At 53.5% G+C, this 22,029-nt stretch overlaps 5 protein-coding genes and 2 pseudogenes across 5 annotated transcripts; 2 read left to right on the top strand and 5 right to left on the bottom strand.

The window, feature by feature from the left end:
• Positions 1–235: 235 nt before the first annotated feature.
• On the top strand, positions 236–3,787 carry SAPIO_CDS7200 (3-hydroxyacyl-CoA dehydrogenase; the record flags this gene model as incomplete). Its single annotated transcript, XM_016789103.1, has 10 exons — positions 236–394; positions 565–901; positions 984–1,073; positions 1,152–1,539; positions 1,609–2,017; positions 2,091–2,507; positions 2,655–2,803; positions 2,916–3,371; positions 3,434–3,538; positions 3,622–3,787. The coding sequence occupies 10 exons, from the start codon at positions 236–238 to the stop codon at positions 3,785–3,787; spliced, it is 2,676 nt and encodes an 891-aa protein (XP_016640930.1).
• Positions 3,788–4,410: 623 nt separating this feature from the next.
• SAPIO_CDS7199 lies at positions 4,411–6,435 on the bottom strand (annotated as a pseudogene; the record flags this gene model as incomplete).
• Positions 6,436–8,300: 1,865 nt separating this feature from the next.
• SAPIO_CDS7198 (uncharacterized protein) lies at positions 8,301–9,117 on the bottom strand (the record flags this gene model as incomplete). Its single annotated transcript, XM_016789102.1, has 2 exons — positions 8,301–8,713; positions 8,844–9,117. 2 exons carry the CDS (start codon positions 9,115–9,117, stop codon positions 8,301–8,303), a joined length of 687 nt encoding a protein of 228 aa, XP_016640929.1.
• A 2,357-nt stretch (positions 9,118–11,474) lies between these two features.
• Positions 11,475–14,017, bottom strand: SAPIO_CDS7197 (ABC transporter; the record flags this gene model as incomplete). The annotated part of the gene is made up of 4 exons (XM_016789101.1): positions 11,475–13,303; positions 13,378–13,596; positions 13,674–13,854; positions 13,928–14,017. 4 exons carry the CDS (start codon positions 14,015–14,017, stop codon positions 11,475–11,477), a joined length of 2,319 nt encoding a protein of 772 aa, XP_016640928.1.
• Positions 14,018–14,919: 902 nt separating this feature from the next.
• Positions 14,920–17,174, bottom strand: SAPIO_CDS7196 (uncharacterized protein; the record flags this gene model as incomplete). The annotated part of the gene is made up of 5 exons (XM_016789100.1): positions 14,920–16,107; positions 16,227–16,578; positions 16,640–16,733; positions 16,789–17,003; positions 17,080–17,174. 5 exons carry the CDS (start codon positions 17,172–17,174, stop codon positions 14,920–14,922), a joined length of 1,944 nt encoding a protein of 647 aa, XP_016640927.1.
• Positions 17,175–18,661: 1,487 nt separating this feature from the next.
• SAPIO_CDS7195 lies at positions 18,662–19,960 on the bottom strand (annotated as a pseudogene; the record flags this gene model as incomplete).
• A 246-nt stretch (positions 19,961–20,206) lies between these two features.
• SAPIO_CDS7194 (uncharacterized protein) lies at positions 20,207–21,512 on the top strand (the record flags this gene model as incomplete). The annotated part of the gene is made up of 3 exons (XM_016789099.1): positions 20,207–20,487; positions 20,866–20,998; positions 21,102–21,512. 3 exons carry the CDS (start codon positions 20,207–20,209, stop codon positions 21,510–21,512), a joined length of 825 nt encoding a protein of 274 aa, XP_016640926.1.
• Between the last annotated feature and the right edge of the window lie 517 nt (positions 21,513–22,029).

Raw genomic sequence — 22,029 nt, 5'->3', positions numbered from 1 at the left:
GTATATTATCACCTATCCTCCTCCCCTCGTGCTCCGGAAGTCTATAACCTCATTCTCTCCTGCCACCTTTTCTCTCACGATATCCCTCTCCTCAAATCTAGATTCCTCATTTTTTTTTTCTCTCTTGTTTCTTTTTCCTTCTTCTGCGTGAAACATCCCACGCCCGTGCTTTGCTCTAATTCGCATTGACCGAGCTGCTCTCTCTCCCCCCCACCACACACATTCCACAACCACAATGTCCGCGGATCTAAGGTTTGACGGCCAGGTCGTCGTCGTGACCGGTGCTGGCGGTGGCCTCGGCAAGGCCTACGCTACCTTCTTCGCCTCTCGAGGAGCCAGCGTCGTCGTCAACGACTTGGGCGGTTCTTTCAAGGGTGAGGGCAACTCTTCAAAGGTATGGTGATAGCTAGACTATCTCCCTCTCTCTCTGAGCCCATGTACCGTGTACCATGTGCTCCCATGTGCCGAGGCATCCCGCCACGACAACCAATTCTGCCCCTCTCCACCACCCCGTTTCAGGAGAGCTCCGTAACTAACTTGGACGCTTTCCCGTGTGTTTTGTAGGCTGCCGATGTTGTTGTCAACGAGATCAAGGCTGCCGGCGGCAAGGCCGTTGCCAACTACGATTCCGTCGAGAACGGCGAGCGCATCATCGAGACCGCCATCAAGGCTTTCGGCCGCGTCGACGTGTTGATCAACAACGCCGGTATCCTCCGCGATATCAGCTTCAAGAACATCAAGGATGAGGACTGGGACCTCATCATCAAGGTCCACGTCAAGGGCTCCTACAAGTGCGCCAAGGCTGCTTGGCCCTACTTCAGGAAGCAGAAGTATGGCAGGGTCATCAACACTGCCTCTGCTGCCGGTCTCTTTGGCAGCTTCGGCCAGACCAACTACTCTGGTAAGTAGAACCAGCTAAGCAGCCCAGTTTTTCGTGCATTCGCGCCAACCAGAAGCGTAAAACTAACGCAAGAACATCGCAGCTGCCAAGCTCGGTCTCGTCGGTTTCACTGAGACCCTTGCCAAGGAGGGCATCAAGTACAACATTCTCGCCAACGCCATTGCTCCCATTGGTTAGTGCTCCTTTCGCTACGGTCCCGTTCCTCGCCAGGCTGCCAAAGAACAGCAGAGCTAACTAGCATGATCAATAGCTGCCAGCCGCATGACCGAGACTGTTATGCCTCCCGATGTGCTCCAGAACCTCAAGCCCGACTGGGTTGTTCCCATCGTCGCCTGCCTCGTCCACCCCTCCAACACCACCGAGACCGGCTCCATCTTCGAGGCTGGCGCCGGCCACGTCGCCAAGCTCAGGTGGGAGCGATCCAGCGGTCTTCTTCTCCGCCCCGATGAGACCTACACCCCCGGTGCCATCCTTAAGCAGTGGAACAAGGTCACCGACTTCTCCAACCCCCAGCACCCCACCGGCCCTAACGACTTCCTCACCCTCCTCGAGGATGCCGTGAAGCTCGGACCCAGCCCTGCCGGTGAGAAGCTCGACTTCACCGGCCGTGTCGCCCTCATTACTGGAGGTGGCGCTGGGTAAGTGACATAAGAATTCAACTCTTCTCTATTATTGGAATATCCTTGAGCTAACAGTCGCCTCCTTAGTATCGGTCGTGCCTACGCCTTGGCCTTCGCCAAGCACGGTGCTTCCGTCGTTGTCAACGATCTCGTCAACCCCGACGATGTCGTCAACGAGATCAAGAAGCTCGGTGGCAAGGCCGCTGGTGTCAAGGCCTCTGCTGAGGACGGTGAGGCCGTCGTCAAGGGCGCCATCGACGCCTTCGGCCGCATTGACATCGTTGTCAACAACGCCGGTATCCTCCGTGACAAGGCCTTCACCAACATGACTGATGACCTCTGGGACCCCGTCATCAACGTTCACCTCCGTGGTACCTACAAGGTTACCAAGGCCGCTTGGCCCTACTTCCTTAAGCAGAAGTATGGTCGTGTCATCAACACCACCTCTACCAGCGGTATCTACGGTAACTTCGGACAGGCCAACTACGCCGCTGCTGTAAGTAGACCGTCAAAGAAAACCACTTTAGCAGATTCCTCCGTCCGTGACATCTTACTGACAGCACTCACAGAAAGCCGGTATCCTTGGTTTCTCCAGGGCGCTCGCTCTTGAGGGCGCCAAGTACAACATCTACGTCAACACCATTGCCCCCAACGCCGGTACCGCCATGACCAAGACCATTCTCCCCGAGGAGCTCGTCCAGGCCTTCAAGCCCGACTACATCGCGCCCTTGGTCCTCGCCCTCGCCAGCGACAAGGTCCCCAACCCCACCGGTGGCCTCTACGAGGTCGGCAGCGGTTGGTGCGGCCAGACCAGGTGGCAGCGAACCGGCGGACACGGCTTCCCCGTCGACGTCACCCTGACCCCCGAGGAGGTCCTCAAGTACTGGAAGGACATTGTCACCTTTGACGAGAGGGCGGACCACCCCGAGAAGGGCCAGGATGGCTTGAAGAAGATCATGGCCAACATGGAGAACAAGAAGAACAAGGTATGAGGAAATTCTTATTTAGTCCTAATACCTCTCATGACTTCATGATTTTTCTCTTTTTATTTTTTTCTTATCTTTTGTACATATGTAAAAATAGAAAGTTCTTGATTGACGTTTCATTTATTAAACTCTTCGCTTTTATCGTAGGCCGGCTCTGGCGACAATCAGTACCTTAAGGCCATCGCAGAGGCCAAGCAGGCCAAGGCCAAGGGCACCGAGTTCACGTACGAGGAGCGCGACGTAATGCTCTACAACTTGGGCATCGGCTCCAAGCGCACCGATCTTAAATATGTCTAGTAAGTTTTTCATGAGCGACTTTTCAAAATCCGCTGAAAATGAGCATTTGATATGTGTCTTCGCGGTGCTCAATTTGATCGTAGCATGCTGACCACTCCCACCTACGTACAGTGAGGGTTCCGAGGACTTCCAGGCCCTCCCCACCTTCGGTGTCATTCCCCCCTTCAACGCCGAATCCCCCTACAACCTCGATGACCTCGTGCCCAACTTCTCGCCCATGATGCTCCTGCACGGCGAGCAGTTCCTCGAGATCAAGAAGTACCCCATCCCCACCTCAGGCACCCTCGTCTCGTACCCCAGGCTCCTCGAGGTTGTCGACAAGGGCGCCGCCGCTATCGTCAGGACGGGCATCACCACCGTCAACAAGGCCACGGGTGAGGACGTATTCTACAACGAGATGACCGTCTTCCTCCGAGGCTGCGGAGGCTTCGGCGGGCCCAAGAAGGCCGAGGATAGGGGCGCCAGCACGGCGGCGAACGCGCCGCCTAAGAGGTCGCCTGACGCTGTTGTTGAGGAGAAGACTACCGAGGAGCAGGCTGCCATTTACAGGCTGAGCGGAGATTACAAGTGAGTTTTCTAGTTCTTCGCTGGGCGTGGTGTTTGAACGCTTGCTAATACGCATATGATAGCCCTCTGCACATTGACCCTGGTTTCGCCAAGATGGGCGGATTCAAGGTCCCTATCCTTCACGGTCTTTGCTTCTTCGGCATTGCTGGAAAGGCTGTCTACGAGCGGTATGTTCCCCCCCCCCTTTTCCCCTTCGCCCTTCCGTTTATGATTGATTCATTTGAGATACTAAACCCTTCTCCTTTTACAGATTCGGCCAGTTCAAGAACATCAAGGTCCGCTTCGCCGGCACCGTCCTCCCCGGCCAGACCGTCGTGACGGAGATGTGGAAAGAGGGCAACAAGGTCATCTTCCAGACCAAGGTCAAAGAGACTGGAAAACTTGCCATTGGAGGTGCCGCTGTTGAGCTCGTTTAATTGGGGCCAGTATTGAAGGAGTTTATGTTGATGGTTGGTATGAGAAATTGTACTTTTGTAACATTAGAACATTGTTGTATTTGAAAATGACCCTTTCTAAGTTAAACGTTTCATTACTTTTTTTTCTCTTTATTTATTAGAGAGAAGTTTGGTCTGTATAAAAGACCTCGGTGCTAGTTTTCAAAGAGGCGAGTTCTCAATTCTTGAGGGTATAAACAGTATGCAAGTTTGTAGAACCATTAACACACCTTACAAACCCCATCTTCATGATAAGAGGCAGAAGCGATATATAGAAAAATGAAACCAGAAGAAAAGTGGTGAGATGAATTCTCTTCAAGTTGTCCGACCTTGGATGCAAAATGCCCTGCTTCTGATTCGAGTGTCTCTCGCTGTGTGTGTGTATTCCTCATCCTCCATGCGTTCTTCTTCCGTCTTTTGCCACTATAAATGCCACCACCTTGATTTATGCGTCTTGAGACCATGGTTCTTAGCCGTTCCTCGTAAAGACTGAAAAAGGAAAAAAAGAGAGAAAAAAAAATGAAAGTAGTGATTACAAAAAGAATATGCCAGCCAACAGAGGAGCAATAATAAAAAAAAAAGAGGAAACGGAAGAAAGGAACGAATTAATAAAACATCGTCTCGAGAACCGTATCCAGAAACTCCGGCAACGAAGGAACCCTCCTCCGAGCAAGCAGCATCTCCACGCCACCCTCCTCCCCACTCCCCGCAAACCCCGTCTCCAAAAACGCCCTCTCCGCCCCCGAAAGCACCTTCTTCTCCCTCTCCATCCACTTCCTCTCAGCGTCCTCCTTCGCCTTGCGCAGTAACATCTCCGTATCGTCCGCCTCCCAGAGATTACACCGCGTACACTCGTCGCAGCGACGCGGGTCCCCATCGGGCCGGAAGTGGTCGCAGAAGTGGCGGTACCCTTCCTCTCCGATGTCTTTGCGGCAGACGTAGCACATCTTGTAGCCGCAGGGGCACCGGAGCTTGTTGCAGCCGGCGTTTTTCACGAAGGAGGTGTTGCACCGGGGGCAGACGCGCTTGACGGCCATGCTCATGGCCTGCTCGACCTGCGTGCGTAGGGAGACGAGACTAGATTCGTTGCATACGTGGATGTCGGTCCAGGATTTGGAGCAGGAGAGGCACGAGGAGCGGGCGCAGGCGGGGTTGCGGCAGGTGAATTTGGGCCCGCGACGGCGACGGGAGCGGCGTTGGAGGGCTGCTTGCCATTGGGAGGAGAGATAGGGGCCCGGAGGGTTCTTAATGCTCAGGACGATGCAGATGAGGGTGGATAGGATGAAGAGCGGCACGAAAAGGGGTAGGGTGGTGGCGCAGATGAGGATGATGATGACGTTGATGACTCGGTTGGGACGGAGGGTTAGGGACCGAGAATTTTCGGGGAGGTAGATGTCGTCGACTTCGGCGTAGCTGCAAAACGGGCAGCGGATGAGGGGGAACTGGGAGGCGACTAGGCTCTGCTCGGCGAGGCGCTGGTCGAATTTGTGCAGGATGTCGGCGCCCTTGGGCATGTCGAGCAGGGCGCGGTGGAGGTGGTCCGCGGTGATGCGCCCCTTGCATTCTTCGCCGTCCACCGCCATGCATTTCAGCGTGCCTGTCGACTCATCGATGCTGTGCCATCCTTGGCCGAAGACGGCTTCGGAGAGGGAGTGCTGCACGCATTTGTAGCAGAGTAGATGCCCCGCTGCGCTGCAGCTCGTGAACTCCTCGAAGGCGCCGTCGGTGAAGCAGCAGCAGCACTCGTGCGTTGCGTCGGTTTCCGCCGCCTCCTCGTTATTTAAGTACTGCGCTAGCTCCTTGTCCTTGTCCTCCTGCTGCTGCTTGGCCTTTTCCTTCAAGGGTCTAATCAGAGCATCGTATAGTTCCCTATCCAGCTCGGCGTTGCCCGTCGTCTTGATCGTCGGTATGATAGACCCCCTGCCTGTCGACCTCCAGATTACCAGGGGATGATTCTGCGCCTCGGCAGAGGTCACGGGTTTCCTCCTAAAAAACAAAGACGATATCGCAAACCTCCACGACCGAGATGAGAGCTCCGTCAGCGTGCGCCGCGCATCTAGGTAGGTATAGTTCGATTCCGCCAGCACACCATGGACGGTAGATTTCGAAAGCCCCTTGAACTCGTGCCACGCCAGCGCCTTCACAGCATCCTTATAAGCGGGAGTCCGAAACGTCTCCGAAGCTGGCACCGAGGCAGACTCGTCCCCGTCTCGCCGTCTCACTACCACCTTATTCTCTTTGCCGCCCTCGGCCTCGGCCACCTTCCAGCGGCCCTTGACCCACGTAACGCGATTCTTCAGCAGCGCATCAGCCACGAGCGCCAACCTCGACTCGCCGTCGAAACTGGCCAGCATCTCCCTAAACACCTCGATCTGTATATTCGGAAACACGGCCGCCAGGGCCTCGAGGCTGTTGTTCAGCTCGCGCAGATCCGGGCCCTCGTCAGGGACGTCCTGGAGCTGGGACTCATCGTGGATGTATTCGGACGGCACGGCGGGATCGTCGCTGTTTGGGGAGTTACGAGTCGCGGACGGGGACCGGGTGCTCGAGGACTTGGGGGACTTGGAGGGTTGCGGGGATTTTAGCTTCGGGTTGTTGGATCGATCGCCAAGGAGACCGGAGAGGACCATCGTTGCTGTGCGCGATGGCAGTTCATTCTTTCCTTGGCCGTAGGTAGTTGCCTCTCTTCTTCGTTCGTTATTCGCGAGAGAGGGGGAAACGTAGTCGTCGCGAGATGATAGAAAGGGAGACCATTTGCTAAAATATGTTCGAAACGGCGGAGGGGGTGCCCTAAAAAAAAAAAAAGGAAATACGAGAGACGGAGTTGAGGGGCTTCGTGGCTAGTATCACGAGATTGGGCTTGATGCTCGAAATTCCGTTGATAATAGTTCTTGGCTTGACGTGGGTTGTAACTTGTCTTGAACCGGGTTTAGGAGAAGGCACGCCACGCGCCTGTGCCCGCAGCATACATTACGTGTACCCTTCGTATTTCAAGAGCGCTGATTGCTCACCGAAGGCAAAAAGAGGAGCCTGAACCAAGAAACTTGCAGCCTGTACAATTCTAAAAGGAGGAGATGGCGTGGGGCGGGAGTGCTGAATTTATTAGTCAGAAGCTTCGCAAACTGTGCTCAGCGGCAGCTGGCGACAGTGCCCTTTAGGGTTTCGGCTTTCCCCTTCAGAAAAGCGGGCGCTGTCATAATTTGAAATTCCACCTCCACGAAGTAATTATCAGCGCTCCACTATTAGGGTGGGACTCCCCAGGCAGAGGAAGCGTCGAATCTCACAACGGCGAAGCTGCATCTGCTGGGCCAGGCCCACTGCGGAGGAGCCCCACGAGGAAGCGCGAAGTCTGATAATTGATTTGATGCCCCATACCCGCAGGCACAAGATGACTTGGGGCAATCAACCCGTACTACGGTGCCTCAGTCCGGCAGTTGTTCGACGGGTCTAGAAGGTAGTTTCACCATCAACCAGGCTAGGATTACACCGAGGGCAGGTCTGCAACGGAGCCAAGTGGTTGAGACGCGGTCTGGTACTATAGGAATTACATGGAATTACATGGAAAAGGCATCCCGCTTGTGGCTCAAGTCTCACCTGCCCGAGACATATCGTCTCTTTAGGCAAGATGCCGCACACAAAATATAACACCAGGTTAACTAAATCAAGGAAGGAAGCGAGAGCAAATCAGATGGGTATTAGAAACAAAACTAATGTCGATCAACTATGGTAGAGGAGGGGGGAAACGTCCAAGACAGATCAGCCAGATTCAAGACATCACCCGCTTTCTAGCCAAATGGGACAGATCAAGGGCTGGCCAGATACACAGCAGGACTACATATAAGAGCCTTTCTCCTTCTCACCCATCATCCTGACTCGTCGAAAGAAAAAAAAAAAAAAGTTTTCCATTTTCGAAAGAACTCAGGCCAACCCTTCCTTCCATAACAAAACATAAAATCCACAAATGTGCCAACTAAAACGAAAATTTGGGGGAATCGTTCCGAAGAGAAGAAAGAAGTAATAGACTCGAAAGAAGAAAAAGGGGTATGACCACAAAAAAGAATAGAGTCTAATGGAGAAGAAGATCGAAAATCAGAAAATCCCAACGACAAGAAAAAAGATGCAAAGTATGAGGGTGTATCATTTCAAGGAGAACGAGAGGAAAAAAAATGCACTCCTGGCGCGCAACACTCCAAACACCTTCCCTTTCCCGCTTGACCATCCAACGTTTCCCACGCCTTTTTCTTCTTTTTCTTCTCTTGACAAACTGCCTCCCCTCGTTCCAGCCGATCAATCATCGTGAGGGTCGTTAACAAAGGGTAATCGTTCGTGGCACGCTATTAATTGATGCAGGATAGTTCGGGGTATCATGAGGGAGCCTCCCAGAGGACCAGGTTAACAGTGCAAACCAACACTATTCACCCAAGTCTTGCCGTCCATAATCGCAGCTCCAGATGGAGCGAATTTCGCTCCTGGCGGTAGAATGGTGCGAGAGAGCTTAGAAGAGAGCGGCGAAGGCACCGACCAGGAAGAGGGCTGCAGCAGTGGCGGGGACCAAGGAAGCGGCACCGCTCTCGGGGGGAACCTGCGAGGGAATAGTAGAGGGCGTGGTACCCGTGCGGGTGGTGGACGCGCCGGCCGAAGAAGTGCCGTTGATAGGGGCCTTGGTAGAGCTGGGGACGAAAGTGGTGGTCGAGTTGAACGAGCCGGTGGTGGTAGCGGGCTCGGTAGGCTCAGCAGAGGACTCAGTCTCAGTCGCAGTCTCAGTGGTCGAGGGGACGGGCGGGTCCGACGTCAAGGCACCGTTGGCCTTGTTGAGCGTGGCGCACTCCTCGAGAGAAGAACCCTCAGCGCAGCAGACGGTGCTCTTGCTGACGTCGTGGGCGCAGAAGTAGCCGGCGTTGCACGAAGCTTTCGTTACGCGAATGTTAGTATGTCGACATCATTTCTACAGCCCACGAGGCTCATGGGATGGAGGGTCGTTCAAGGAAGGATGATGAAGGAAAAAAAGCGGACGACAAGATTCGACAGAGAAACCTACATCCAAGACCGAGGAACGTGCAGCAGGTCTCTCCTGCGGCGGGGTTGAAGCAGTGGTTCTCAGAAGCAGACGACTCGCACTGCTCATAACCAGCACCGCAGGCCTCGGCGCAGGTGTTGCCCTCACCACACTCGAGGAGCTCGGGCTCGTAGGCGCCATCGTCCTCTCTACGGGCGAGACGACCGAGCTGGGCGGGAGCGGCCCTGGTGAACCTGACGTTGTCGGCGGCGACAGTGGCGGCGAGGGCCAAAACGGCAGCGGCGGTGACCTTCATCTTTGCTGTCCTTGAATTATCCTTCTTTTCTTGTCTTGAAATGTCGGATTTTAGGAAATTCGACTCGAATTTGAGGGATTCGGTGTTGTTTGGACGTGAGTTTATTGCACAGGTTCAAACGGCGACGACAAACGAGCGGAAATAAACAATCGAAAGACGCGAGAGATGTCAAAGGAAATCCCTTTTCGGCAATTTTTGGGGTTAAAAGAGTGAACGCAGTTTGAAGTCTGCAACTTGAGAAGGAGCGTTGTGTGAAGTCGTCACGACAACAAGATTACTGTAAGTTTAGGGGTGAGGTTGGGATGGAAGGAAGGAAGGGGGGAAACGGCAACAACACACGATGGGTCCTAATTACACATTAAAGTAAAATACCTGGGCTTGGACTTGGCTTTCTCAAAATTGGGGGGGCGACAGAGCACACACCACTCGAGCGACCAGGGTTGCATCGACCGCAATCTTACGGATAGACTCAATAAGGACGCTACATGCTACATCCCAGCCGAAATCGCGAGCAACCTGGGAACCAGGGGCAGCGCAGGGCGCCATTGGTATGAAGCAAAGTGGTCCTGCCGCCGTTGCGGCCAGGAACAGCAGGGAACAGCAGGAACAGCGCACACACACACATGGGCACAAGTCAGGCACAGGTGCAGGAACCCACCCAGACTGACAGACTGACAGCTAGCGTGCATAATTTTGATTAGTCTACTTGTACTGAATACTTTTGAAACCAACGGACTCAACGCTAGAACCGAGGTATTCTCAACATGCATAATAGATGGGCATCCACTTGTACACTCTTTGAATAACCTACCGAGATTACAATTCGACAATGTACACAAGGAAGTAGCCTCCCTTGCCAGATCATCGTCGCATCTCTTGGAATGGTGAAAATTTTGCAGCGACACATGGGGCAAGCTGCACGAAGTATTACTCTACTTCGTAGTCTATTCTAACTTGCTTCGCAGACACCATCTGCAAACCACGCGGCAGGATTTCGTGGGATGACATGTTTCGAAAATCCGCGCATCCGCACCCGCCTTCAATCGGGAGATCAAATCTGATGGTAGTGTACGGAGTAGAGAACCGGGCGCGAAAGGTCTTTCTTTCCCTTCCGACTTCTCCTTTCCTTTCCGTTTACTTTCGTGCGACACCATGTTTGATTTTTTTTTTTTTTTTTCGCGAACGGGCATTGACTTTCCTTAACCGAATGACACAGAACATGGACATGGGGGAAGGGAGGAACATTGAAGTATCGGTCAGAGACTCAGAGCCTATGGAGAGGTGCAGATTTCCTGGCTCACTTTAACTCTTCTCCTCCAACTCAAACGGGACTAGCACAGGCGACAGTCGACAGAGACGGAAATGAGCAATCCCCATCACAAGATGAGATTGGCCCATTTCGGACAAAGCGTCAAGAGAGCGTCCGAATGGAAACCTCCCACGACAACGATGAAGAACCGTTAGGTACCTTGCAGTTTAAGTCGCATTCTTAGCACCTCGTCGAATGCTGTGCTGTCGCCGATCGGCTCCTATCGCCTGTTCTTAGCCAATCAAAGCTGCACTGAGCCATCTCTCGAGGCGCAGAGGACGGGGCGCTGTTGAGGGATTCGTTGGATTCGGTTGAGTCTCAGGTTGCTTGACAAGCGACAACTCAGAATAGCGCAGGAACGGCGGCTCATCGACTCAAATCCCTATTTTTACCCCAGAAATTAGAAGTAAGACATGCATCTTCAACAACAACGGCTTTCTGTCCATCGAAACAGCCACCGTTCGGAAAGAACACTGCCAAGCACGAGAGAGACTTTTAGAAACTAGAAATACAGTGTAATACTCGTCCCGCACGCCGCTTCGAATAAATCCGGGTCATTTCGCTGATCGAAAATCATCCATCATCAACGCGGTCACAATTAGCCGGGTAAGCGAGGACATCTTCACTATGGATATTGTTCATCCCCTGGCTCAGGTCACTTTACCTATATTACTTCGTAGTCCAAGAAACCTGGCCGACCATCTCCCGTATTCCTCCCGTCCTTGTATCTCCCGCGCACTCGATGTCTCGACCAGAACTACGGTAGGTAGATGGGGTTTCCAGTCCTCCCCCGCCTGCGCCGTGGTACCGGGTGTCTGGTTGTTGGCCCTCTATCTGCGACGCTGCCCGACTGCCTCGGTATTTTGCCTAGATCTAGATCACCTGGGCCATAAATTGGGCATCGTATTATGATGAACGTGCGTGGTTCTGTCACCTCTTGTCGACCGATATCGTCAAGGGGTAGATGCATTTTCAAAAGACTTGAGGTGCTTGCCAGGCTAAGAACAATGCTTCAAGAAGTAAAAGAAAAAAAAAAGAAGTGCAACCATCATTTCAACAACTTCCTCACTCGCTTCTCCAGAGCCTCTTCAAACTGCGTCACACCATTCTCCAACACCGTCAGCTTACCCGCCCGCAATCTATAAACAACCCGCCTCCTCTTCTGCTCCGCCTCATCCTCCCCATCCGCATCACTACCATCGCCATCCTCCTCATCGATGACATTCTCCACCGCACCCCTCATGAACCACCTGTCGTGACTGACCAGCACGACTGCACCCTCCCAGTAGCGTAGGGCCACTCGTAGCGCCGTGACGGTCTCGTAGTCGAGATGCGTCGTCACCTCGTCGAGAACGAGGCAGTGCGGATGCTTCCAGAGGAGTCTCGAGAGTTGCAGGCGTACAAGTTGGCCACCAGAGAGCTTTGCGACGGGGACGTCGGACGAAATGCGGCCCGGCAGGCCTAGAGAACCTAACAGGCCCCTCACCTGGCCCTCATCCAGCTCGCCTTCAACCTCCTTAGAGAGCAGCGCGAGAGCCGTGAGGGCAGGGTCCTTGCGGCCCATGGCTTGTAGTTCTTCCACGGCATGCTGGGAGTAGTAGCCGAGCTTGAGACGCGGATGCGTGTTTACCGTGCCTTTAGTCGGGTTCGTCTCATTGACAAGTAGCTTGATAAGCGTCGATTTGCCAGCACCGTTGAGCCCCAGGATGCCAATCCTATCGCCCATTCCCACAGAAAGCGTTACCTCCTCCAAGACAAGGGGCTGCTGCTGCGACTTCAGCCTCGACGCACCACCGTACCGAAAGGAAACATTATCCAAGGAAATCAGCGACCCCGGGAACCGCAAATCCGTCGGCTCCGGCAGCACAATCGTAACCCCGCGATCATCCTGCGGCACCTCAATCTCCTCACGCGCCGACGTGAAGTACCCCACCAAGTCCCGATTCACCTTCAACTTCTGGCCCTTCGCGTTGACGCTCATGCCCATGCGGTCGTCGAGACGCTTCTGTCGTGACTTGGCCTGCCGTAGTTTGTTGTCGTCGTCGTTTGCTTTGCCCGCCTTGATATTGTTGGAGATGGACTTTTGCATGTGGGCGCGCTGGCGGTCTTGCGCCTCCTTCATCTTGGTGAGCCAGAGTTTTCGGTCTGTTTGCGCAGCTTCGTAGCTAGGTAGGTCGCCGTGGAAGTAGGTGATTTGTTTTTCCTTGAGAATCATGAGATCTGTGCAAAGAGAGATGAAGTCTCTGTCGTGCGACACCAGGATAAGGGTCGGCGGATCCGCCGTGTCTTGCAGGGATTGGAGATAGCGCTGGAGCCATATGATTCCAAGAAGATCCAGGAAGTTGGTAGGTTCGTCGAGGATGAGAATGTCAGTCTCCTGTAGTAGGGCGGCAGTCAGTGCGGTTCTCATCCGCCAGCCTCCCGAAAGGCTGGCTACGGGTTTGGCCATGTAAGCTTCGGAAAAACCTAAACCGGTCAAAATCCTCTTAGCTTTCGCCTCAATGTCCGAGATTCGAGACGGCTCCACTTGAAGCTGGAGTTCGGCGAGCATATCCACCGCCTCTTGGGTCTCCGCCTGTAGAGCATCGGCCGCGATTTCATCACCGGGCTGCTCCAAACTAAGAGTCTTAAGCGTTAGCGATTTGGATGTTATAGATTTTGCTTGTTCTTCGGGGGTGATATACAGTGCAGCGGACTCCGCCACGGCCTTTTCTCCGGCAATCAGTGCCTTCCTAGCCTGTAAGCCTCGAGCGCCGCTTCTCAGTCGTGCGTCCTTGTCTAGGAGGAACTGCTTCTTCAAGAGGCGTTCGTGCTTCAGTTTCCTCGCAACCCTGACGGGCGCGAATGGGTCTGATGAGTTAACGCCGGCAGACAAAGCTAGAAGGAGCTGCGGCGTCAGCAATCGGTGGCTTTGCTCTCTCAAGTCCCACGAGATAGAGTTAACTACAGACCTCGAATCTCTTGCTCGACCTCGTGCCTCGCCGTAGCCCTCTCGATGACCTCTTCCAAAACCGTCCTTCCAGTGGAGGGCGAGTCAGGCTGCGCGCCAGCTCCCTCCCCGGGCGGCATGTCCGTATTAGCATCGTCCGCCCTGGTCTGCTGCAGGATAGAAATGCGGGTTTTCTCAGGAATACCCGGTATGAGCTTTTCGGCAATCGCCTTTAAGAGCGCTGAATAGATTCATACGAATAAGTTCTCCTCGCATTTCACATTGTTGGGTGCCGAAGGGATCTTCATCTTGACATACTGGACTTTCCGGAGCCATTTCTTCCCAGTAACGCATATCGCTGGCCCGCCTGTAGCTTTAGCTTGGCATCTGAGAGAATCTCGGTGCCCTCGCCCTTGACTTTGGCTTTACCCTTTGCCTTTGTTGCCCCAGCGCTCTTCTCGGCGGACTTGACAGTGATGTTCAAGCCATCGATGTCCAGCTATCAGTGTCATCTCAGCTTCCAAATATGCCCTCCTCGTAAATTTAGTTATCGGAGTCTCAGTGATGCTTACCTCCCGGTAATTTGGGCTTTCGATATGAAAGCGGGTTTGCTTGCAGTTGATGAGAATAGTCGCTGCCGATTCGGATGCCATTGAAGTCATGTCCACGTATATGTTCGAAATAGTAGGGACTATGAGAACCGTTGGGCAGAAGGGCCGGCGAGGATTGATGCTGGGGAGGATGCGTACTAATAAGACTTCGCTGGATCTAGCAAGTGGATTCTCCTGGATTGATGCCACGAAGTTGAACTGTTCAAATGCGCGCCACCCGGAATCGGGGTTTAATGGCAATGTCTCCCCACACACGGCGCCGTCGACTGTTTCTCTTTTTCTTCTTCGTCCTGTTTTCCAACCTCGCTTCGTGTACGAAGTAACAGGGCCGCAGTTTCTTGATGCGTCTTTTAGAGTGCAATTATCGTTTGTCTTCTTTTTCGAGTGATTTTTTCCAAGTTCTATTTTATTTTATTTTATTTTATTTATTTTACTTATCTTTTGCCTCTTCTTTTCTTGTCCCCGTTTTACATCAACTGTTGAGTTACTTGATCCACTCAGCAAGTTCATCAATGTACCCAAAGGAACTCCTTCATCCCTTGGAGATGCCCTGATTTTTGGTGCGATATTTAGGGAAGTTGGAGCATCAAAATGCGCGGCGTGAGTCATTCGGCAAGTCCATAAACCACCTATATTTTGTGTTTGTCCAATAGAGGTAAAAGGGCATGCCCTCTCTGTTCTGTCCGCCAGCGCCACAGGTCTGGGCAACCCGGTCACTTGCAAGTTGAGCAGGCCAAGGTCGTGGTTCACGCAAGGCCTTAACGCCACTAAGTACTCTGGAGATTCATCGTTACGAAGGCTTCTTTGGTTTCGCGGGGGTTGCTCCCTATCTGTTGAGGCAAACGCAGAATGTTTCCCGCGAGGGTATTAAAAGGTGTATTAAGAAATTTCTATTTACATAATTAAAAATTACAGTTTTCGTTTCTTTTTTACGGGGGTGGACCTTCAATCTTTCAGATGAGGAACGCGAGGACGGTCGTTGCGGCCAGAGTGCTGAGGATACCGCCGCCCAGCGTTGTTGCCGCCGCTGTCACGTAACCACCATCTGGGCCGCTGGGACGTTGATTTGTGTTGTTTCCGCGAGGTAGACCGGCGGGATCGGCAGAAAGTGAGCCGGGGCCCGTTGGGGGCCTTGGAGGAGGTGCCGGGCGATCCTGGTTGTTATTTCGAGTGCTGTTACCTCCGTGTCCCCAGCTGCCATTGTCACCGCCACTGCCTCCGGCACCTTCGCCGCCTCCGTTTCCACCACTGGTTTCCGGGACCGGCCTAGGATCCGTGTGAAGAACCCCAGGTCGGACCCATCTACCCCCGCTGTTACCACCATTACCTCCATTACCTCCATTACCCCCACCGCCCCCATTCCCACTGCGCCACCCACTGCCCTCATTGCCTCCATTTCCTCCGTTTCCTCCGTTCCCACCACCCCCACCATTACCTCCCTTGCCTTCATTTCCGTCGAGTTCCCCTTCAGGACCATGGCCACCACAGCTAGGACCAGAGCAAGGAGAACCATCCTCGTGAGACTTTCCACGCCAAGCATTGCACCCCCCAGGGATTCTACAAATCAAGTCACACCCGTCGCCCTCGCAGCGGGTTCCATTGAGGAGCGCACCGGGACTATTGCTGCATCCGTCCCCGAAGCAGTGAGGTTCCCCGGGGCTAATGGGGATGTGATGACTAGTTCCGCCGTCGCCCCCATTTCCACCGTTTCCGCCGCTGCCTCCGTTGCCTCCACTTCCTTCGGTGCTGGGCCTAGGGTAGGGACGCGGACTCGGTTCAGGATGTCCACCCTCAGGATCGAGCTCAGAGGTCGGCCTTGGACCGGGACTGGAAGCGGGCCTGGGCCAGCCGCTGTTACCACCGCCCTCGCCGCCATTCGCGCCAGTCGGGGACCCGGGATGAGAGCCGTCCTCGGGGTGCTCAGGCCCGGGCTCGGGAACACGCGTGGGTTGGGGTTCAGGATGAGGTCCTCGGCTAGGCTCAGGCTTCCCAGCCAATTCATAGACGTCAATGTAGTTCACTTCCCAGTAAGTCTTCTGGAACTCCTCGGGGAACGCGGAGACGAAGTCCGCGCAAGTGAATTCCTCGGTACCGCAACCGTCTTGGAGCCATAGCTGATCGGCGAGGTCACCGCAGAAGTTCTGTATCCAACCTCAAAGTTAGCATCGAGCGGCAGAGCATGAACGAAAGTAAAAAAAAAAAAAAAAAAAAAAAAAAAAAAAAGAGAGAGAGAGAGAGAGAGAGAGAGAGAGAGACTTACAATATTGAGGACGATGCTCATATCCCGGTAGTGCGTATCAACATCGCACTTAGAGCCCCCGAAGACAGAAACGGGAGTAACCCAGCTCGACGGATCCGGTTTCCTGGCAAGAATATCCTCGGGTATCTCACCGCGGGGAAAGTTCCAGATCTTGATGAACTCCTCATCCCACTCCATGGCGTATATGCCGCCGCCTCCGGCGTTGAAACCGTCCCCGTAACTCCGCGGATCATCACTGACGAAGCTGCACCCCGAAAATTGACCCAAGCCGCCGCGGCCGGCGCAGTTTCGGGAAAGTTGGGCGCCGGTGAAGAGGACCTCTTCAGAGGAGGGTGACCAACATCCCTCGGCTCTTGGGGGGGAGGGAAATTAGTCTTGTGTTCTACGAAAGGATGAAACGAGCTTACACTCACGTATGGCTAGTCATGAGGTTAAACTGGTCATTGTTCGCCCCCTCGATGATGTCGATTTCACCGTTGTTGGGCCAGTCGGGTCCATAAACCCAGACTGAAGCACGTTAGTTTTTGTTGTCTATGTCGCTTTTGAAGGATGGGCAACTTACAAGCTGGCCAGACGCCGCACTTTGGCGCAGGCATATGAGCAAAGTCTCCAATGAAGAGTCCATGGTTATACGCTGCCTTGCTCTCCAAACGAATACTAGCTCGGCCCCTTTCTCCAGGAAGCACTGGATTGGCAGGGTCAGCCCTCAGGATGACAGAGCCGGTGTTAGTTATGCCGTAGAGGTTCAGCTTGGTGGCATCTTCTCGCGATTGGTAACTAGTAGAGGTTTAATATCGAAGTGAGCAGGTCCATTCTCTAGCCCCAAGGCCTCTTCAAATAGTGTACCACTTACTCGACGAAGCCGTTGGAAGGGTCAGCGCCGTTAAACCAGTTGAACCCCGACAAGAAGGTCTCCCCGGCATAAGAGGTAACGAGATCGTAGGGCATCTTGACTACCACTCCCCATATGGCCTTAACCTATGTACTCGGGGGAAACGGGGATCTATGTTGCCTTTGGATCTGCACTCCAAAAGGACAAAGAGAATGGAGGGAAAAACGAGAATGGGTTGGTGAATACCAGACACAAGCCGAGACTAATATGATGATTCTAAGCTAAGGTTATATATACGTCTTCTTCCCAGGTCTGGCCCTGCCGAGATGAACCTAAGAAGATGGACACCTCGACGCGAGAAAGTGTCTAACACACTTCAACTAGACCCCTGGCATGTTCTAGGTTTAAAAGGAGGGCGATGGCAGTGAGTTGCCTGTCCCGGGGCCAGCCGGTCGAGACAGGTTCCATACAGGTCAATTAAACAGGGGCGTGCAGCTTAGTTGACGGCACGTCACTTTGTGTGAGACCAATGCCGTATCCAGACCTAGTCGACACCTGTGGCTCTTAGACGACTGGGGGACTAACACAGACGGTCTTGGGCTTATTCAGATCAATATCTGGGGTTGCAGCGCAGAGAATGTACGGAAGCTCGCTCGATTTGTTTCCATGGTCTCAATGTCGAAAAGAAGGGCGTAAAAAAAAAGGACAAAAATAAACGTCTATTGCGCCCTTATAACCCCGTCGGGTTACTTGCGCGCCCGCGAACCACCCTATGGGCGGGGATCTTCTTTGAAGTGCGGGTATTTCTTTACTCGATCCCTGGGCACCTACCGGAAGGTCTTCGTGGTTCGGATCCTGGGTTGTTGCCCTCGTCAGGGTTCGAACCCAGGACCTCGCCGGTGAACCACCAGATCACTTCCTCCGCTGCGTCGTCTGACCACCGGGCCATCGGCTGCTGGTGATAATCCGGACCCTGATTACGATATATAACACATAATCAAAGGTGTTTTGAGGGGCTGCCATGTTGGAGAAAGAGCGGAGGGGTGGAGGTGATGAGGAAGGAGCGACTTGGTGATGGGCGGGTTCTGCTGGGAGGAAAGGTCGGGCTGCGATTGAGGGTACATAAAGCACAGGATTCGTGCTTCTGCTTGACCGATTGAACCGATCGGCTCAGATCCTAACTACCAAGTCAATCTATTACTACCTCCTCGAACTGAGACAGACGTGAGTGAGACCTGAACGACAGAGACACCTGTGCCACTACTAGTTTTTTAGCATTCCACGAAAAGAGGTCATCCCACCGAATAGTAAGACAGACGAGGGTTTTAAGGTAGACTTCCTATAGGTATAGTTCGATTTTGTAGTGCAAGGGCTTCCCATCCTCGAATCATCGAGTGTAGCGGGTTGTAAATTGTACTCTAGACATAAGGAAAAAGCACATATGAACTACCCATCAACGCCAGGAACACCCCTTTCCCCTTCTATGCATTCCCACCGGCCCCCGTCCCACGTCTAGTCGCAGAGAAAAGAAAACAAAAAAAAAAAGACACGGCTGAGAGGTGAAAACAATCACAGTATAATACACAAGGACGCGACACCTACTTTACAGCATGATCCTCCTGAGCCCCTCAGTTCCCCCCAACACGCGCCTCCCGGTAACCGCGCACCTGCCCTTCCCACTCTCCCATTTCCCCTCTCTCTCGACCATGAATTCCTCTTGTTTCGGATGCATCCCCTCTATCCACCGATGGATGCAAGTGTAGCAGTAAATCACACCCGTCTGGCAAGCCGTAGCCGTAACGATGTCGCTCTCGCAGATGGGGCAGAGAGAGGAATCCGACGGCGTAGGGACCGTCAAGATCGGAAGCATCGACGGCGTCGCGATGGGTGCCTTCTCGGGATCGGGGGCCGCCGAGCTGGCTTCCCCCTCCTCTTCTTCTTTGGGGGAGGCGACCGCAGCTTTCTTCCCCTTCTTGTTGTTCGATAGCAATCCGGCGATGATGGGCGGAGGTAGCTCGATGTTCTCCGCCGCTTTGCGGCTCAGCTGCTGCGCAAAGTCCGACGCGTGCCACCATTCTAGGAACTTGAGCGCGAATATGCTAAGAGGCAGTGCAACTGACAGGCCCGATAGAGCCGCGGATCCCATGGCCCGGGGAGACGCCAGGACGGACCTCCAACCGGCTGGCTGACCGGCGCCGAACGTAGCCTTCTTAGAGAGCAAGTCTATGGCTCTGTAATCTGCCACAGTCATGCGGCGCACCCTCGTGCCAATGAGCCACATAAATGGGTTATGGTATTTCGAGTTATCGAATAGGTAGGCGAGGTTGAAAGCCAACACGGAAAAGTAATACGCGGCATTGATGCTCGGGTAGACATTCAACAGAAACCACCTGTAATAATGCACAAACCTCTGCTTCAGCGTCGGGTTTATCGGCATCCTCGTATACGCAACACCCAACAGCGCCCTCGGCGCATTCACCTCGTAGCCCTCATCCAGCTTCCTCCTGAGATACGGAATCCCCACCATAACAGCGAGGTTCTTCCACACGTCGGCCGTCGACAACTTCAACGCATCCTTAACGATATCTGGGGCGGCGATGCTAGCGCGGGGGATCTCGGTCGACAGGCCCTTTTCGCGCTTGAGCCCGTAAAAGTTTTCCGTGAAGCTGCCCCCCCGGGTGCGGAGGTAGTGGCGCTCGACCACCAGCATGCATAGCGCGTACAGCTCGTCGAAGGAGTTGACGGCGCGGAGGAAGTAACGGGGGTAGCGCTGGGCGGCGACGGCGAGGAGGTAGCGGACCGTTGGGGGGAGGAGGGAGGCGAGTTCTTGCTCGGAGAGGAGCTCGAAGAGGGAGGGTTTTTGGTCGTCGAAGGTGCCCTGGAGGGCGGTTACGAACTCCATCTCGGAGGAGAAGGGGAGCGGTGGTTAGAGTGCTGCAGTTCTTTTTGCGGGTGGTAGATGACGGGAGGATGTCATGAATAGGGAGTTGGGTATTTCGTGTTAGGCTGCGCAGCTCATCGTGGGGAGCGAGTGGAGGGTTTTTCGGACGATAGGGGCAAATACTTGTCGTAGGAAGTCAAGTCTTGGGAGGTTCGCGTTTGTCTGTCTTTTTTTTCGGTAGAACTCAATTAATTGGGCCGACGTCAGATGCGAAGAAGCTTGTCAAAATTCAATGATGCGCCCCAGAAGCTACGCTCCAAGTCGCTACACAAGATTCACTTCCAAGCCGAGCCGATAATGACGCACGGATCAACGCGTGCTTTGCACGACTGCATTTGTACCGAGGCACAGCAACGCCAGACCTGGCAGCTCGGCTCGGGACCCCGCGTTGGCTTTAGGGAGGTTATCGCCTTAATGGGTTATCTCAACGGCTTTCCCCAGATTTTCTGGGAGCCTGGAACAGCTCCTGCGGAGATTGGGGTACTTCTGTATGTTGCCATTGAGATCTGCGATTGATAGAGACTGAGGCTCGGTACTACTATCTCGGATAAAGAAACGCGACCCTTCGGGAAACTGGTTATTTCGCAATTTGGGGCCCTTAGGAAACCCTTTAAGAAAATTCAAGGTATAGTTGACATCTCCATCTCCAGTTCTTCCTTTCTACTGAGTCTAACACCGTTCAAGCAATTCCATCCAGTGCCAAGACCGGTGGTTCTGACTCCTGCCCCCTTGAATCTGACTGTACTCCGTAATCGGGGTCATCGCAAACTGGAATAGTCTTCCCACAGGTATATAGACATCCGCGATTGAGATCCATACGAAGTAGTATCAAGCCAGCAACACTCACCTCACCAACGACCGAGCAGCCCAAACAACATCTTTGAAATGTCTGGCGAACAGAGTCCCCACATCGACATCCTCGACGATGGAGAGGCACAGATAATAGCAACACTCACCCCCCGGGATCCCACCGCGGACCAAGACAACCCCTTTGCCAATGTAAGCATATCTAAATCTCACCCGGTTGGGGAGTCACCCACCCATCCATCCAAAAAGAAGAGAGAAGAAAGAACAGAAGAAGAAAAATGGCTAACATCAAAAGGACTGGACGACCGACCTCCTTCCCCACATAACCTACCTCTCCTCCTCCCTCCACCCAACACCAACCTCCACCTTCCTCTACACCGTCCAACCCAGCCACTGTAACGGCCTCCGCAACCTCCACGGCGGCTGCACCGCCTCCCTTTTTGACCTCCTCACTACCATGCCAATCCACCTCGTTAAGAACCCGCCCACCTGGCGCATCCCGGGCGTCTCCCGCACCCTCAACGTCACCTACCTCCGCCCCGTGCCGTCCGGCACCACGGTCAGGATCGTCTGCGAGGTCGTCCACGTCGGGAGGAGGATGGCTACTGTTAAGGGGACGATGATGAGGGAGAGCGATGGGGCTGTTTTGGCGATTTGTGAGCATGGGAAGGCGAGTATTGATCCGGGGGCGAGCAGCAAGGCGTAGCCGCGGGCACGTGTAAGTGTGGATGGAGTTCAATGAGGTTTGCGTTCTTGCAAATCTGTTTCACGGGGGGATGATGGAAGTTGCTTCAAGCTTTTTTAGACATGGCCGGGTCTCTCTTAAGTGTTGGTTAGAGAGCCGCGGATGCAAAATCGTATTCCGGCATTAGACCTCAGTCTTTAGACATAGCTATTAGACCAATGGTGCTCGTCCGCCCTCATCATAGAGCGTCAGCAAACAAAGACTTTTCAATATTAAAATCTGATATCCATCATGAGACCGCTGAGGGTAAGTCAAACTCGGGCCATATATACCCATCCCATATTTCCCCCTCAAAATCAAAAACTTTTTTGGCCATTAAATAGTCGTCGTGTGATATGAAATAAGAAAAACGACACTTAGAGAATAAAGAAGAGACGACCGAAAAAAAAGAAAATAGTCATATCCCGTTAAACCGATTTCAACGCATGTTTCGCGTGACCCAAGAATCCCAAATTCGCTCGAAAACCTACATCTCAAT

The sequence above is a fragment of the Scedosporium apiospermum genome (genome assembly GCF_000732125.1).
Source record: "Scedosporium apiospermum strain IHEM 14462 chromosome Unknown SEQ_SAPIO_0110, whole genome shotgun sequence".
In the NCBI taxonomy this organism is placed as follows: domain Eukaryota; kingdom Fungi; phylum Ascomycota; class Sordariomycetes; order Microascales; family Microascaceae; genus Scedosporium; species Scedosporium apiospermum.
This window is presented reverse-complemented; position numbering and strand designations above follow the sequence as displayed.